The sequence below is a fragment of the Lissotriton vulgaris genome, chromosome 1_1 (assembly GCF_964263255.1).
Source record: "Lissotriton vulgaris chromosome 1_1, aLisVul1.2, whole genome shotgun sequence".
In the NCBI taxonomy this organism is placed as follows: domain Eukaryota; kingdom Metazoa; phylum Chordata; class Amphibia; order Caudata; family Salamandridae; genus Lissotriton; species Lissotriton vulgaris.
The window spans coordinates 586,439,976-586,456,670 of record NC_141685.1 but is presented as its reverse complement, the minus strand read 5'-3'; the positions used below and the strand labels follow the sequence as shown (position 1 = coordinate 586,456,670).

General features: G+C 43.3%; 1 protein-coding gene across 1 annotated transcript in view; it reads right to left on the bottom strand.

Annotated features, from left to right (window-relative positions):
- The window catches only part of LOC147747514 (spermatogenesis-associated protein 1-like), a 496,200-nt gene that overhangs the window by 37,042 nt on the left and 442,463 nt on the right, over positions 1-16,695 (bottom strand). Inside the window, exon 11 of the mRNA XM_086953980.1 lies at positions 8,754-8,852. Coding sequence (XP_086810106.1) covers positions 8,754-8,852 — 99 coding nt within the window. The remainder of the gene's footprint in view (positions 1-8,753; positions 8,853-16,695) is intronic.

Genomic DNA, 16,695 nt, shown 5'->3' with positions numbered 1-16,695 from the left:
GTATTTTCAGTAAGGTGACATACACTACAGTCTCCACATCGCGAATGTCCAGTGACTGGTGGTAGACCCCATATCTGCGTTAGTGTCGGTTCGCTGGTATTGTTATTGTTTTTGGGTCTGGTGTTCACCAAGGTATTTTTTAGACTGTTAGCTTTTCTATATGAGAAGAGTGGTTTTTCCCAGTTGAATGATCCAGAGTTGATTATTGACCAATGTTTTCTGATACTTTTACTCACTTCATTGGAAATCACATTGTAGGTCGTTACACACGTCAGAGGTATATTCTCAGTGTCTTTTACAATTTCCTCTAGAAGTGCTTGGCGTGGTTGGTTTCTTGCCCGTTGGCGGCATTTCTTAGTGATTTTGGTGGGGTATCCACGTTGAGACAGTTTGGTGGAAAGGTCATCTGCTTGTTCCCTGAAGTCCCGAAGGTTGGTACAGTTCCTTCGTAGTCTTAAATATTGGCCGTAGGGGAGGTTCTCCCGTAGGGGCCGAGGATGAAAACTTTCAAACCTAAGAAGATTATTCTTAGCCGTGGGCTTGAAATGTGTCTTTGTGGTCAAGGTTTCCTGATTTTTCTGAATTTCAATGTCTAGGAAGATCATTTTTTCTTTATCTATGCTGTGGGTAAAGTGTAGGTGTTGATCACGTGCATTGACCCAAGTGATAAAGGTTGTTAGTATCTCCTGGGGGCCCTTCCAGATTGCTAGCACGTCGTCAATGTAACGGCGCCAGAACACTATGTTTCCAAGGTAGGGGTTGTTGGGCGAGAGTATGTGTTGTGTCTCAAAATCAAAGACATAGAGTCCTGCTATGCTAGGCGCAAAAACACTGCCCATTGATGTGCCCCCTATTTGTAGATACAGGGAACCCTCGAATTCAAAAAAGTTCCTTTTGAGGGCCAAGGTGGCACAGTCAATGATGAAACTTTTAGGTGTTCTGTATTCCCAAGCGTTCTTTTCCAGGGTTTCTTTCAGTACCTTGATGGTGGCGTCCTGGGGGATGTTGTTATAGAGACTCTCTATATCAAAACTGACCAATATCATATCATCCTCCATTTTGATGGTTTCCAAGATTGTGAGGAGGTTTTTGGTATCTTTCAGGTAGGTTGAGGTCCCTTGCACAATAGGTTTTAAAAAATAGTCACAGAATCTGGACAGTGGTTCGAGGAGTGAGCCTATTCCAGATACTATTGGTCTCCCCGGAGGTGGGTTTTTATTCTTATGCACTTTCGGGACCACGTAGAAATATGGTATTTTCTCTTCAGTCTTGGTTAGGTAGTCCGCTTCCTGTTTGGAGATTTCGCCTTTGTGTTCTGCTTCTTCAACCAGAGTCATAATTTCTCTTTTCAGGTCATCTGTAGGGTCCTGGGTGAGGGGGAGGTAGTTGTTCCTGTCCTCTAGCAATCGTCTGCATTCTTGTTGGTAATCGGTGCTATTCATGATCACTAGGCCTCCGCCTTTGTCGGCTGGTTTTATGATGATCGTGTCATCTCTCTTTAGGTCAGATAGAGCTTTTCTCTCTGCTCCACTGATATTCTGGTAACGTTTGGGGATTCTAGTGGACTCTATGTCTTTAAACACTGCTTGTTCAAATGTGTTTATCTCCACAGGGATGGTATGTGGTGGTGGAACAAACGTTGACTTTGTTTTTAAACCAGTTTCATTGGGTATTTCCTCCGTGTTTTCTTTAATGGTTTTTTCAAAAAATGCTCTGAGTTTCAGTTTTCTGAAGAACCCTGCTAGTTCACAATGTAATTTAAACTTGTCTAAATTAGCAGTTGGGACAAATCCCAGTCCTTTGTTGAGGACCTTCTTTTCAATGTCTGTTAGGACGTGAGACGATAGGTTGGTCACTAGGTCCTCATGTTGCTGGGGCCTGCTTTGTTGGATGCAGTTTTGTTCCTGGTGTTGCTGCTCACCATGTCCTCTTCTTCCCAATGGACAGTGTTGCCCCTTTTGTTGCGTCCTCTCCCGCGCCTGCCTCTGTTCTGAAAAGGAGGGCGGTATTGGTTTTGTTGAAATGGATATTGCTGGAAGGGGGGTTGCCATCCATACATGGGGAATTGTTGTGGTTGTTGATATGGGTTGAAAGGGGGTTGGTTATATTGTGGCCACTGGTAATTGCCTTGGAAGCCACCTCTCTTTCTCTGTCGTGGTGTGCTGTTGTTCGAGCCTCCACTACTATTGGAACTGTGGGAAGCGTTGCTGGATGCATCAGAATCTTGGTCCTGTGTGGTGGTCCCTTTATAGTCTTTATCAGAGTATGGGTAGGCTTTTACAAAAGAGAACTTCTTGAGATCTTTTTGGAACTTGGAGACCTTCTGTTGTGTGAGGTTTTCCCTATACTCATTGATCTCCTTATTTATTTCATCCAGTCTCTTTTTGTACCCTGTAATGGTAGCTTTTATCTGGCCTTCTACATTTTGAATTTCAATTTGGATTTTTTCAGAAAGTCTTATTGCTGTTTTTAGAATCAACATGATCCAGTCATGCGTGCAGTGCCAAGCTATTAGTGCCCAATCCCTTCTAAATTCCTCATCCTCCAGGAAAATGCGGGGGGCATTGGTTACCAATAGGCCTTTGGGGGCCATGTTGTTCGTCACATACTCTTTAAGAATTGTCCCATGTAGTATTGTTCTAATACGATTGCGTTTGAGTTCAGAGAGTTTGTCCCATTCAGATGTCTGTGAGATAGTATTGCTGATGCTAGGATCTGCAAAAGCATTGAGATCGCTCATGATAGAGTCTATTTCCTCCGTGGAAAAAGATAAGCCCTGATTTTCCGCCATGCTGGTGTCGTGATCACTCTTCTGTGTGTGTGTTTTGAGAGAAAAGAAAGTCTTAAGCTCTCGCAGCTGCGCGCTGCCTAAATCTTGGAAAACAAAGAGGAGAGTAAGGAGTTGCGTCCGTAGTCGTCGGACGGGGAATACTCCTGATTCCCTGGTCAAGGTTCAGAAGAACAAAATGGAGGAGTACTACCCGATGAGGGTAACTGAAGGCTTTTGTCTAAACTCAGGAAACATTGTTCCTTTGTTAGGAAACCCCTCACTCACCACCTAGTGGTTTCTATGCCTACCGCTGACCCTCCCAGGCTCCCGTACAGACACGGGCTTCCCGGAAGCGATCGCACGCATTTATGCGCCACGCCCTCACTGACTCGTTGCTACCTAGCAGCGCGTACGGAGAAGTAGGTGATCCGCCTGATTTCGCCAAACACAACTGTAAGTTGTTCTTTTTCCCTCCCTCACCCCAAGCAGGACCAACAACGCAGTCCACCCTCCAGCGCTGATCGGGGAGGTTATCCCTCGACCCACAACATATACTTTTCTCTTTAGATTATGTTGTTACCGGTATAGCGCCCTACTCCTGCTTGATGCAGCTCGACTAGAGCCTCAGCATTGTAAGCCCAATTCCATCTTTCTGCCATATCATATGTCATGAAAAGCTCTGTGTTGTTTGTGTTTGTTAGTCCAGTTTGTCTCTTTTTGTTGACCACGAACTCTGAACAGGTCCTACAAAGTTAATAATTACCATTCAGCTGGCACCTACAAAACCACAGCGGTATAAAATATGAGCACTCCGGCTTAGTGCACCCCTGACTACGACGCCAGCATGTACTCTATAAGGCACGCACTAAGGCTTAAATCAAAATCTCCTCAGACGGTTAGACCTTATTTCATAGATATTTTACTCTAAGGCTATGAGCATGTTTGCACATCACCTGTAGACACGCTCTGCATCGATGAAGGCACTGTGTCAACCACCACTGTGGAAAGCAAGAATAATTGCACGTATCCTGCACTCTATCACTGCACCACGTTACAGGATAGTAATTATTTTATTCACTTTTTTTCCTTTTCCACAGGTTTTTAGCACCCTTAACCCTAGGCGTGCTTACCCAGAAGTATATTTTTCTTCTGGATGTCCAGGGAATTAGGGCTGGGTGTGTCTTTTAGGGGGCACATACCACCCACTTCCTTGTTTTGGTCCTGAGGAATACTGGGGATTTTCCCCTTATGGTAGAAACATGTCGACCAACACATAAAACAGAGATAAGTAGGTCGTAACTTCCCTACTACTATTTCACTTATATTTTTAATTTTGTCCAGTTACTTTTTTATTAAACATTGTATAAAAGCATTAACCAGGACAATTTTAACACTCACACTCTTTTTTTGTCTGCACCCCACACTTCACTACCAGCTCCACTGCAATCGCAGGTGTTGAAGCACACCCAAGTGACACTAGGCCACTTGGGTGGGCCCCGATGATGAAGCAAGTCACCACTAGGTGGTGAGTGAGGGGTTTCCTAACAAAGGAACAATGTTTCCTGAGTTTAGACAAAAGCCTTCAGTTACCCACAATGCACAGCTTCCCCGCTTCTGCTCCCGGTTTCTGCATGAGGGTTATTGGGGGGTGGATGCCCTGTTGAATCCTTGGCCATCCCACCTGCTTTATGCCTTTCCCCCTCTGGTGCTGATTCCCCGGTTTCTGTCCCGCCTGTGTCTGGAAGATCGGGAGGTGGTTGTGGTCCTGCCATTTTGGCCTCGGAGGTCTTGGTTTCTGACGGTTCATCTTTTGGCTGTGCGGGCCCTTGGTTTCTCCCCTTATCCCCGTCTCCCCTGAGGTCATCCCCGTCCCTGTCTCTTCTCTGGTTGCGGCTGTCGGTGTGGAGGTTGAGAGGCAGGGATGGTGGCGGCGACGTTTCCTGTAACATTTAGCGGTGGCTCTTCAGGGCTCGAGTCAGCCTTCGAGCCTCAGGTCTTATGATCGGCATTGGGGTAATTTCAGTCGTTGGTGTTCGGCGTTGGGCCTTTCCCCTTTGCACTCTTCTTTGCAGGCTTTGCTTAAGTTTTTGTGGGAAGGTTTTGAAAAGGGTTGGGCTGTGTCCACTTTGCTTGCTCTGTGGGCGGCTGTTCTGGAGTTTCGTTCCCCGTGGGGTAACCTTTCTGATGGTGAGGACTTGGTTTCTCGTCTGTTCCGTAGCTTTTCTCTTTCTCGTCCCGTGTCCCGGACTTACTTTCCCCTGTGGGATTTGCCCTTGGTCCTTCCGGCTTTGATTGGCCCTCCTTTTGAACCTTTGTCGGAGGTGGACTTGAAGTTTGTTACTTTCAAGGTTGTATTTCTGGTGGCCATCACCTCTGCTCGTCGCCTTGGCGAGTTGGGGGCTTTGATGGCGCGTGAGCCTTTCTTGTCCTTTTTGATGGGTGGGGTGGTGCTTCGCCTTGATTCTTCTTTTGTGCTGAAGGTGTCTTCTCAGTTTCACAGGTGCCAGGAGTTGGTCTTGCCTGCGTTGGATTCTGTTCTGGATTCCCCTGGTGGTCCCTGTTGGTCCTTATTGGATGTGTGTCGGGCTTTGCGCCTTTATCTTGAGCGCACGACGGCCTTTCGTGTGACTGATTCCCTTTTTGTCTCCTTTGGGGCTGCTTCCCGTGGGCATAAGGCTTCCTCTGTGTCTATCGGTCGTTGGCTGAAGCAGGTTATTTCCTTGGCCTACTCTCTGTCTGGGTTCCCTCCTCCCGTGGGTGTTCAGGGTCGTTCTACGAAGTGGGTGGCGGCCTCTTGGGCTAAGGTCCGGGGTGTTCCTCTCTCTGAGATTTGTAGGGCGGCCACTTGGGCTTCTTCCAATACTTTCATCAGACATTACCGCCTTCTCAACTTGTTGGGTGATGAGGGCGGTTTTGCTTTGGGGGTGTTGGGTTGTGTTCGCCCATGATTCTTCTGTTTCTCAATAAACCTCGGGGTTTCTGTTTGCTGTCATGATGGTTTGTTGTGTTTTTTTCTGGATGAATGCCGGGGTCTGCTTAGGTATTTCTCACTATGTTTATGAAGGTGTTGAGGATGGAGGGACCTGGGGGTAATGTCCTATTACTTACCGGTAATCTTCATTACTCCGGGTCCCGTAGTCCTCGACACCTTCATGGATTCCCTCCCTCCCTCCCAATCTGCCGGCCTTTATCCTTGGCTTGGTATTTCAGAGGGAATGCTGGGACCTGTACGCTTATGTACTCCTGGCGGGAGGGGGAGGGTAGGTCCAGCATTCCTTCGTCTTTTTTTCTGTCAGTGAGATGGATTATCTCACTATGTTTATGAAGGTGTCGAGGACTACGGGACCCGGAGTAATGAAAATTACCGGTAAGTAATAGGACATTACCAGGCATTCAGGGTTGAACTCTGGGAATCACCTTTGGAACCTGGAAATACTGATTCCTCCGGTATTTGCTCAGTTCTATTATTTCAGACAATGCCTCATGCTATTTTTTAAGCCTGGAATAATCGGTTCAAGATTTCCCACATCCAGTAAAACTGGTCATAATCAAGCAGAATGAAATTAACACATAAGCGCCCATTGATTTCTCTGCCTAACTTGCAATCAGGGTCTAAGGGCTCAATTCACAAAGATTTTTTCTTTAAGGATTTATTACTCCTAGAAATTCATGAGATAAGTCACACTTGCATCTAGAGTAAGACAAGACAACAGCTTCGAGAAAAAGCTATAAATTAGATCCTCTCACACCCTAAATACACAACATAAACTACAAACTATAACATTAAATAAAAGGTTATTTGCAAATCATCAGGAAGCTGCTAGTAAACTTTCAATATTTCGATGGAATGATCTATGTGAATAGTGAAGTGTCAATCATTTACCTACTGAGCTGACAATAACTACAGTACGTACCATGCTCTAACAGTCTAACAAAGCTGCCACCTTCAGAGTACTGCATCGACAGTACAACTAAGGGGGGAACAGGATTAGCTCAGCAGACATATCATTTCTATCAATATCATTACTAGCTAACATTATGTGAACAGTAAGATCCCTTTGGAATAAGAATGGATATATATCTAATTGTGGTTTTGCTTTTAATCAGATTAGTTACCTCATTGTCAACACAACGTCCAAACCATTGACTGGGAAGAGGGGTATTCCCTGTCCTGCTTCATTCAATTCCATCTGCTTTGATCTCCAGTAAGCTTTAAGAAGCACTATTTGGGACAGCATTTGCTAGAAATGTATTAGAGAGCACCACTAAAACCCAAAGGAATATGGTCTTTAACTCTGATCCAGTTGCATCCTCAGTAATGGAGCCAGTATGCTTAACAAACCAACACTTGCCAAAAGGTTTCATCGAAATTCCTTTGAGGGAAAGCCTAAGCAAAGGTAGTCTGACCCCTTTTTGCTTTAATAGATTCTCTTTGCCACATTAATTGGGAATTAATGGAAGGAAAGAAAGGCAAATGAGCAATGTTCTAAGTATCTGAAATATTCTGTAAACATCATAAACAATTGGAACAGACAAACACGAAGTAATTCAAATCATTAATGGCAGTCTGTAATTCAGACGCCAATTAAAACGGTGCTTCTCATAGACCATATCAAAGTTTTCATTTGACTTCATATTGCATTCAAATCTTGCAAAATGTTGTGAACTGCAGAGAGAAATCCTAATTGATATGTACCTCTTAGGACTCATTAGAGACAGCACCATTTTGGGATTGTTGAGGAATGCCACTCCTACCAATATGAAACTACAGTTAATCCTTTAAATTCTGTAGTAAAAGGGAAACATTTTCAAGTTTAGATCAGTTGATTGAACCGTTTTTTGTTATTTGCACATTTTGTGCGGTGGAAAAGCACACATGTTGAGAGTCTAATGTCTCTTCCTCAGAAGTTTTTACTCTGTGGTAAAAATGTAATCTTTCTTTAAGTACAAAATTGTAATTTAAACAAATTAATACACTTTTGAATTTCAAATAAAGACGATCCAAATTAACCTTTATTACAATATATTTCCTGGCGAGTTATAGAATTAATATAATCATTACAAAATCCTTAATGCAGAATTAAGGTTGAAGGAAATGATAAATTTTGTTTTCCATTCGACCCACAGTTGTCTATAAAAAATTGTATAATGTAACAATACTGTTAAAATAACCTGAAACAACATCTCCACAGGCAGTTACGACACATAATAACAAGGAAGTATGTATGTACTTTTCCTTCCCTTGTTCTCATAATTACGTTAATCTATCAATACATGATACAAATTATGCTGTGTATTCAATAAAGAGGCCACATGTACTCCACTATGTAAGATTAACAAGAATTAAAGCAAAAATAGAACAAACACAAATCCGATATAAGAAATTTAACTATTTCATTTCTTGTAGAGCTATTAAGATCCAGACAAAGGTGAAGTGAACTGTAAAACACGTGCCCTAACATAAAGATATTTCACCAATGCCTATCAAATAACTAAGTAATAGCACGGCAGTTCACTCTGTATTTGGTAGATTTAAAACATTAATTGCTAGCGAGTGGTCATTAGGAAGCCCAGGATTGCAAGCAGGAGCATGTGGATAGCAATTGCCACCGTTAGCAGTCAATAATTAACATCCATGAACATGTATCTTAGATAAAGGTGATCTCTTCTTAAAGCACAACTAAACCAATAGTTTCTTTTTAAACACCGAAAAACAGTCACCTTGAGAAACCCGCCTACATCTGTGAAACAACAGTCATATTGGACTTACGTTTTACCTAACTCCCACCTGACACCAGCTGTTCTCTAATCGTGGGTGTACACGTTTCTTCTTCACATGTAAACCACTAAAATCACTCAGTAAATTAAGGTCTGGATTTTATTTGCCATAACCTGATTTCTATGGCAGTGGCTGCTCATCTATATGTCTGTCCTAAAATAATAAACATTAAATGAATACATGGCAAAGGTAAATCAGCATTACCTTAATTTCTACAACTAGCCTCATTTTGGTATTGTCCAGTTTTCTTCTCAGTTGGTCAATTTCCTGTTGTTTTGTGGTGACTTGGATAATCAACGTATTCTAGAAAGGAAGAAAAGGAAGATGGCTGCTTTATACGGTGTACACAACTAAGTTTTCAATTTTAAATCAGATATTAAAGACATGTTTTAATTCCCTTACAAGGTGTTCTGGATAATTAAATATATTAGATTATTTTGTCTTTATAACACACATTCCCTTTTTTGATATATATGAGGTTGGTGACAGAGATGTTTACGATATTTCAAGACCATTATTTCAGACTTCCCTTTTCACACTATTTTATGACCCAACGTCCACATGTCTTCCATCACATTTGCTCTGCCCTTGTGGCAGAGCTTCTTCCTATTGTCTTCCATTGGCTTCAGCGAAGTCTGCACACAGGCTTTTCGCTGTGTGCATTACAGCTATCCAATGGCAGTAATGTTTAGATATTGGAGATCTATTTCTACTTATTTGCCGTGAAGACAGGCAGCTTGGTGCTCAGCGCTGGGCCCCTTCTTCCAACTGTCTTCCTTTGAGGAGAGCTTCCTGTATGCCATCAATGAAGGCCCGCCATGTAACCATCACAATTTATGATGGCCAGTCTTTGAAACTCCCAAATAAATTCTTGAATTACTAGTATTTTTTAATCACCTGTGTAAAATATGTGCCATTTTCACTCTGCTGCTTGCATATTGGGTCGCACATGCCCTTCTAGGGGTTAACTAGCCTTGCTAATTGCATTGAACTATGATACTCAAGTGAAGCTGCAAAAACTGGTTTATTACCTCTGCAGGCTAAAGGTGTAGTGTAGTTCCAATATTCCCAATAGGCTCTGCGCATTGGAATAGTATATCCTATAGATATAACGTAGGACTTAAGTCATCAGGTCTTTATTGAATATACTAAACTTAATTGTGAGTGCCAGCTAGCTCAGAGGTCACTAGAAACTTTCTCGAATTCACAAGAAGGGATTCGTTTCGACAACCGCATAAACATGACAACTTTGTTTCCCTAGGACTGGAATAACTATCTTCAGCGTCGTGGAAAAAATAGATAAGTATTTCACTCTGTGAATCATGCATGCTTCAATATACAGAGTTGCAATATGAAATAATACTGTAAGAGCATTGTATGGTTTCTAAGCCATATAAAAATACATACATAAATAACACAGGCTAAAATACTCAACTGGTGTTTCTAAAATATGCCTACCCCAATGTACCTAACCTAGGTCTAGTACGAGAGAAGAAGTAAGTATGGTCTTTAGCATAAGTTTAGTTTTGCCAAGAATTTGCCAAAGGTTTCTCTAGGTTCTAATCAGCTCCATACCTTAGAATGAAGGAGGTCTGGTATCTCTGTTTCGGGGCTCGATTTCCCAATACCCCGTAAGGGGAGTTGGAAACACTAGAGCTGGATTTCTCGGCAGAGGAGGGCAGCTTCCTGATCAGTGCGTCAGCCGGAGAGTCGGCTTCCTTCTGCACTTGCTGTGGCGAGCTGCGTCGGGCAAGTAGGTCATCGAACTGCACCAAACCGCCATGCCTTGCTATAGCAAGTGAAGGTAGATTTATATCTTGAAGGAGTTTAGGAATGCATGTTTGACATAGAGTTTGGCATATGAACGTCATGAATGAACCCCTAGGGAATAGATGTTCATTGTAAAGTAACTGAGTTCTCGGAGAAATCAATATTCAAGCAAGAGGAAGTCCCTAACGGCTTAAGCTGGTTTTCCAAGAAATCTTTGTGATGTTAGGTGAATGGATGGAAGTAGCCATGCCTGTATTTGGGTAGCATGGGTTATGCCTAAATAAGGGCTTGATTTCTATGCCTATATAAGGGCAACGTGAATTGTACCTATATAAGGGCATGAATCGAGAAAATCCATTCTGAATCTAAAACGCCATACAACACCCACACCACTTTCTCATGTACGACTTCTATTAAATACTAAGTTCTAAACATGTATAAACGTATCTAAAAAACTATCTATACTACAGGTGTTTAAAACCCACCCAAAATGCATAAAAAATGCATTGGTAGTGGTTGTACACAAACGAGCATTGGTGCTGTACGCATTCAAAGCAATGTTTCATTCAAAGCAAATAGTTGACACTCGAAAATGCTATCTGAATGAATCACGATATTGCATTTATGAAATAGTTCGGAAATACGGAAAAGAGAAGGTGCTTAAACCATTTTAGGTCATATTACATATAACTGTTGGTATGAGGACAAGGTCAAATATTGTCCCTGGAAGTTTTTCAAAGAATTCTTGTTCTCTATGAATAGTTCTACTTTAAGCAGATTACTTGTGCCAAAAAAGGAAATACAAATTTGAAAGAAAAAAAATTCATCATAGGAAAAAGAGTCCCAAAGTTAAAACTTTGTTTTGAAAAAAGGAAGGTCAAATTTAAAGTCTCTCAGAACACTGTGTGCTAAATCAAAAGTCAGAGTTATTGTTTGGAGAAAACATCAAGGGCAATCTGTATGAAGGAACCGATTTGCGATTCTTTATTTGCGATTTTTACCAAATCGCTAAATCAGAATCACAAATCGGTATGTATGAAACAAATTGCAAATTAATAGCGATTTCTTAAAAATCGCGATATATTTGCGAAACCCCCAAATGCGATTCCTTAACCTCAAGAAATCGCAATTTTCGTGATTTCTGAACGGAAAAAATCGCAATTTTGCGAATTTCGCAAAACTGCTAATCAGGAACTCAGGTGCAGCATGATGACATCACAACCAGGAAATGACTGACTACCCATGCTGCACCTGAGTTGCTGAGTCAGAGGCAGAGTGAAGGTGTGTTTGAGAGAGTGAACTGTGCTCCTGAAACAACATGGCAGAAAGTGGAGACACGCCCAGGCAGGAATCCCAGCAGCAGGAGAGATAATGCTCCAGGAAAAGGAAGCAACATTTTTCAGAGGCTGAACTGGAGGCTTTGATAGAACAAATGGTGACAAACAATGAAATATTGTTTGGGAAAAAATCTCTAAAGGTGCCAGAGAGCCGTAAAAGGCGAATTTGGGAGGACATCCAGCGTAAGGTGAATGCTGTGGGGGTGACAGTCCGGAGTGTGGAGGACCTCAGAAAGCGCTGGTATGACCTGCGCCAGCGCTCAAAAGAGAAGCTAGCTGCCAGGCTGGAGCAGTCTAAGCAGACCGGTGGTGGGACCTCTTCTGTGTCGGACTCTACACCTCTTGAGGAACTGGTGGAGGAGACCCTGCAACCAGAGAGTGTGGGAGTGGTTGATCTGGACAGCTCTGATCAACCAGCATCTGGATAAGGTAAAAAGCATGCCCTCACACCCCTTATACCCCCCAACACCCCCAGCAGTGACCCAGGTGCAGGAAAAAAGATATGTAGTCCACAGCAGGTACACAGGCAGACACAGAAATGCATTATGGGAGATGTAGTCACATGAAATTCAAAGTTGTGCATTTTCAGTCAAACAAGTCAAATATAGAATCTGGAGGTCAGGAAAGGGAAACAATTAGCCAATGTAATCCCAAACGGTGAAATTATTTTTATTTACACAGTGCTAGTGAGTACAGTTAATTAATTTGTGCTGTTCTGTCCACAGCACCATCTTCAGCACAGCCTACAGGCAGTGGACCAGTCAATGAAGGTGCCGACTCAGGAGATGCCGGGCATGATGAGCACAATGATGGGGAGGACAGCCCTGTGACCACTCACAAGAAAAAGAGGAGACACATAGTGAGACCACTACCACCAATGGATGATGAGGCAGATGATAGTGGTGAAAATTTGCTAACTGATACCACACAGCCACGGCAAGAGGTCCGTGCACCAGACCATCCATTGCCACAAAGTAAAGCCAGGAGCAGACGTCGCACGACTAACAATGATGAAGGTCGAGGGGAAGAATCAGTGTTTGACGGCCTGGAACTCAACATGTTGCAGGTGCAGCGCCTGGAAGCCGAAAACATGAAACTGTTACAAAGAGAGGTGAAGGCAGGCTTCAGGGGATTGAGGAGTGACCTGAGGGATGCCATGCAGGCGCATTGTTAGGAATTGCAAGCAGAGCGTTCTGCTAGACGCAGAGCTGCAGCACCAAGATCGTTATACAGGGGCCATTAACCGCTTGGCCTCTGCCACAAGCATCCAGGGCAGGCGCAGCATAGAGATGCAGCGTCAGTTTACACATGCTAGCCAGGATATTGCAAATGCACTTTTGCAAGTTACCACTGCTGTTGACGAGCTGCGGGCAGTACGCACTACAGGGCCTGGAGTACTAACTCCCAGTGAAGAGGACGTGCAGTCAGGTCGGAGCAGCACCACCTCACCACCCATCCTGGATAGGCGCCGTAGTGGCAGGAACAATAGGCCTACACCATCCAATTAGCATCACGCTGTGCAACATCTAACTTTACACTCTCTCCTGCTTTCTTAATAGCACTGTGACTAAAACATGTGCTTGACAAATGGAGTGTGAATAGTTTGCATGAAGGTTGTGTGTCAATATTTTTCCTGCAAGTCAGGAATAAATACACATTCACACACACAAGATTTGGCATTGTGTCCTTTTTTCTTGCCTAAAAATAGTTGCGCCCAATTTCATCACGCCTCTGGCGCCCAGCTGCTGCAACAGCTACAGAAGCTAGCATATGTCCTGGTCCAGGCCCCTCCACGTCAGAGGATCCTGAGTCACTCAGCTCCACTGGTGTGCCTTTTCTTGTGGCAATGTTGTGCAGCATGGCACATGCTACCACTATTTTGCAACACGTATTGGGGCTGTATTGGAGTGCACCTCCACTTTTGTGGAGGCACCAGAATCTGCTTTTCAGGATCCCAAAGGTCCGTTCGATGGTGCCTCTGGTCGCGATGTGTGCCCTGTTGTATCTGCATTCTCTAGCATTGGCTGGATTAAGGTAGGGAGTCAAGATGAAATCCCGGACTGCATATGCAGTGTCACCTGTGGGTTGAAATGTAAATGTTTAGTCAGTGAAATGCACATGGTAGTTAGTACAAATGTACCCTATGTTTAAATGTATTTACCAAGTAGGTATCCCTCGCCAAACTCCCCTCTTGAGAGTCTACGGTATAGCCCACTGTGACGGAAGATGAATGTGTATTGTGAGCTGCCAGGATACTTTGCCACAATGCCAGTTATGATGTGTTTGGCATCACACACCACCTGGATGTTTAGTGAGTGTTAGCATTTCCGGTTCCTGAAGATGTACTCATTGCTTAAGGGGGGGGGATATAGCAACATGTGTGCCATCTATGCATCCTATCACGTGTGGGAACTGAGAGATTTGGTAAAAGTCCTGCTTTGTCTGGGCTAGTGCCTGTGGGGTGCTGGGGAAGTAAATGTGATGTTGCATCCTCTTAACCATGGCATCTAGAAAGGCATGGAAGAATCGCGACAGGGCACTTTGTGAAACCCCTCCTGCTGAGGCAATCACCCCGTGAAAACTTCCTGAGGCCAACAGGTGTATTGAACACAGGACCTGGATTTCAGTGGAGATGGCATTTGTCCTGCGTGTGGGGTGTTCAAGTTAGGGTCTGAGTTCTTCAATTAAACCATTAATGCTGTCTTCATCCAGCCTGTATTGGGTGTTGAGGTCCTCCTCAAGGCGCTGGGAGATGGTGACGCGCAAACGGAATATCCTCTCCTGGCATCTCCTCCTCTGTGCAGCAGCTCTCAGTCGCATCCTCCTGGCTATCAGGTAAAGCCCCGCCATTGTGGAAAAAAGTCTGTTGAATTATGTTGCTGCATATATAGTTTGCACCTGGTTACCACCTGCTCCTACTTGGTAGTAATTGCGATTCTGTAAATTGCGAATTTCCGAAATTCGCTAATTGCGATTTTCTTCATACATACCATTGCGATTCCTTAATTTGCGAGAATGGCCAATCTGCGATTTTTCTGCGATTAACTACTTTTGCGATTTTCCGTTTGCGAAATTCGCAAACTGTGAACTCGCAAAAGTAGGTAATCACAGGAAAATCGTAGATTGGCCATTCTCGCAAATTAAGGAATCGCATTTTTTGCGAATCCTTGCTTTGCTCTAATTTTGCATTCATACATATCATTTTGTAAATTCGAATTATTAAAGGCCTGATTTCTGCGAATTTCGGCCTTTGCGAATACAAATTTCAATGATACATATGGCCCCAAATCTTCTAAGTCTGTAAAAAATGTGTCTAGCATTCTAGGTGAAAGTTGGATTACCTCGTTACGAAGATCAACCGCACATAGATGTGAAGCATCGCCGTCAGCATTGGTCGCATTAGCAATGTTCAATTCAGAAGGTACCTGTGTGCTTGTCATTTCTCGTACCTCAACAGTAGCTTTTTGCGTCTGTGAGATCTCAACGAATGCCGTCATCAGAATTGGTAGCCGCTGGGGACAACACAGTGCATGGGCCGTTACTGGTTCAAGCAAAGTATCATCATGCGTTGGCATGACTGATGGGAGTGTAGACATGAGTACAACGCGCATTCTTCTCCGCATAGCATGCAGCGTAGAACAGGTAAGATGCAATCTTGACAATTGGTCTGAATGACAGAAACCATGTGGTATTTAATTCTCTTAAACGAGTTAGTCCCATAGTTTAGAGGATGCGCTCACAACACTTCATCGCCAGTAGAGTGGTCTCCACAGTGAACTGGGTGTCGCTGGTGAATTGCCTTTCCATATTGCAGCAATAGGAGCAAAAATAGTATCCCTGCAGCGAGTCCCAAAATGAGAGGCAATCCGCCAAACACAGAGTGCACAAAGTTTGGAAATATTCCTAGGACTGCTTCAAAAGGTGCTAACAGTCTAGAAAATACTGTCTTAAATACATGTACAATACCACTCCTATCAGACATGTTTACGATACGACTTAACATTTCCGAGAAATGTATAGGGCAATGTGTAGTTAAGAGGGCATGTATCTCTGCAGAAGTCCTTGAGACTTGCAAATCATTGATTTCTTTGGCCAAGGTCAGTGGCACAGTTTTTTTGCAAAAGAATGGCTTGCATTCTGCTTAAAGTATCAATTCGTATAGAAGAGATGTTCAGTGAAGACCATAAAGGCAACCCCGGTCTGTCTTCGTTTTAGGAAACAATACTTGCATACAGCAAGTGACCCTGGCTGACACAGTTACTAGATATGGTATTTCTGGCAACATGCCACAGCAGCTGTGACCGTTCAACATAATGTAACTTCCATTTGAAAGTTGTCCAAAAAGTGGATCAATCACCGCAGCTGGAGAACCTTGCAGGTGGCAGGATAAGTTGTTAGAGGAACCAGTGCAGGCCCTGTGTAGGCTTATACCCTGACAAAGGAGGGAACTGCTTAGTGCGTTTTCACAGTTCTTCCTGCTAAGAAACACTTCACGACCCCCACTCCAACATCTATAAGTCTATGGTGATTCCCAAGGTGTCTTGATGTATTCTTTACCCAACCTTTCATATGTGCCTGCTGGTATGTGTTTTAGGCAATAATGAAAATTGAAAATTGTAACAGGCAGAGTGATTGTTCCATGTATAATCCATTCTGTAGTTGGCTTTTCAGCGACAGTAAATGGCAATCTTTCCGGTTTTCCAATGCTGAGCACCGTATAGTCTGCTCCCCTGTGTGCCAATTTAATCTGTTTCTCAGTGAGATTAAATTATGAAAACAGTGACTTAGTATTGATTAAACGCCAAGGCACATAGCCTGAATGAAGGTTTTGCAACGTTCAGCCTAATAGCATGATAGAAGGTAATTGTGACTGACCATGTTGCAACATGACCAAGTCCTGTTCCATGATGTCTATGGCAGAAGATACTATGCTGTCCAAAGAATATATCCTGGACGACAGAGTTGTTAAGCCATTGTCAACTACAGAGAGAGTTTTCTCTAAATTAATACAATCAATTTCTCGTATTCGTTCTGCAGTC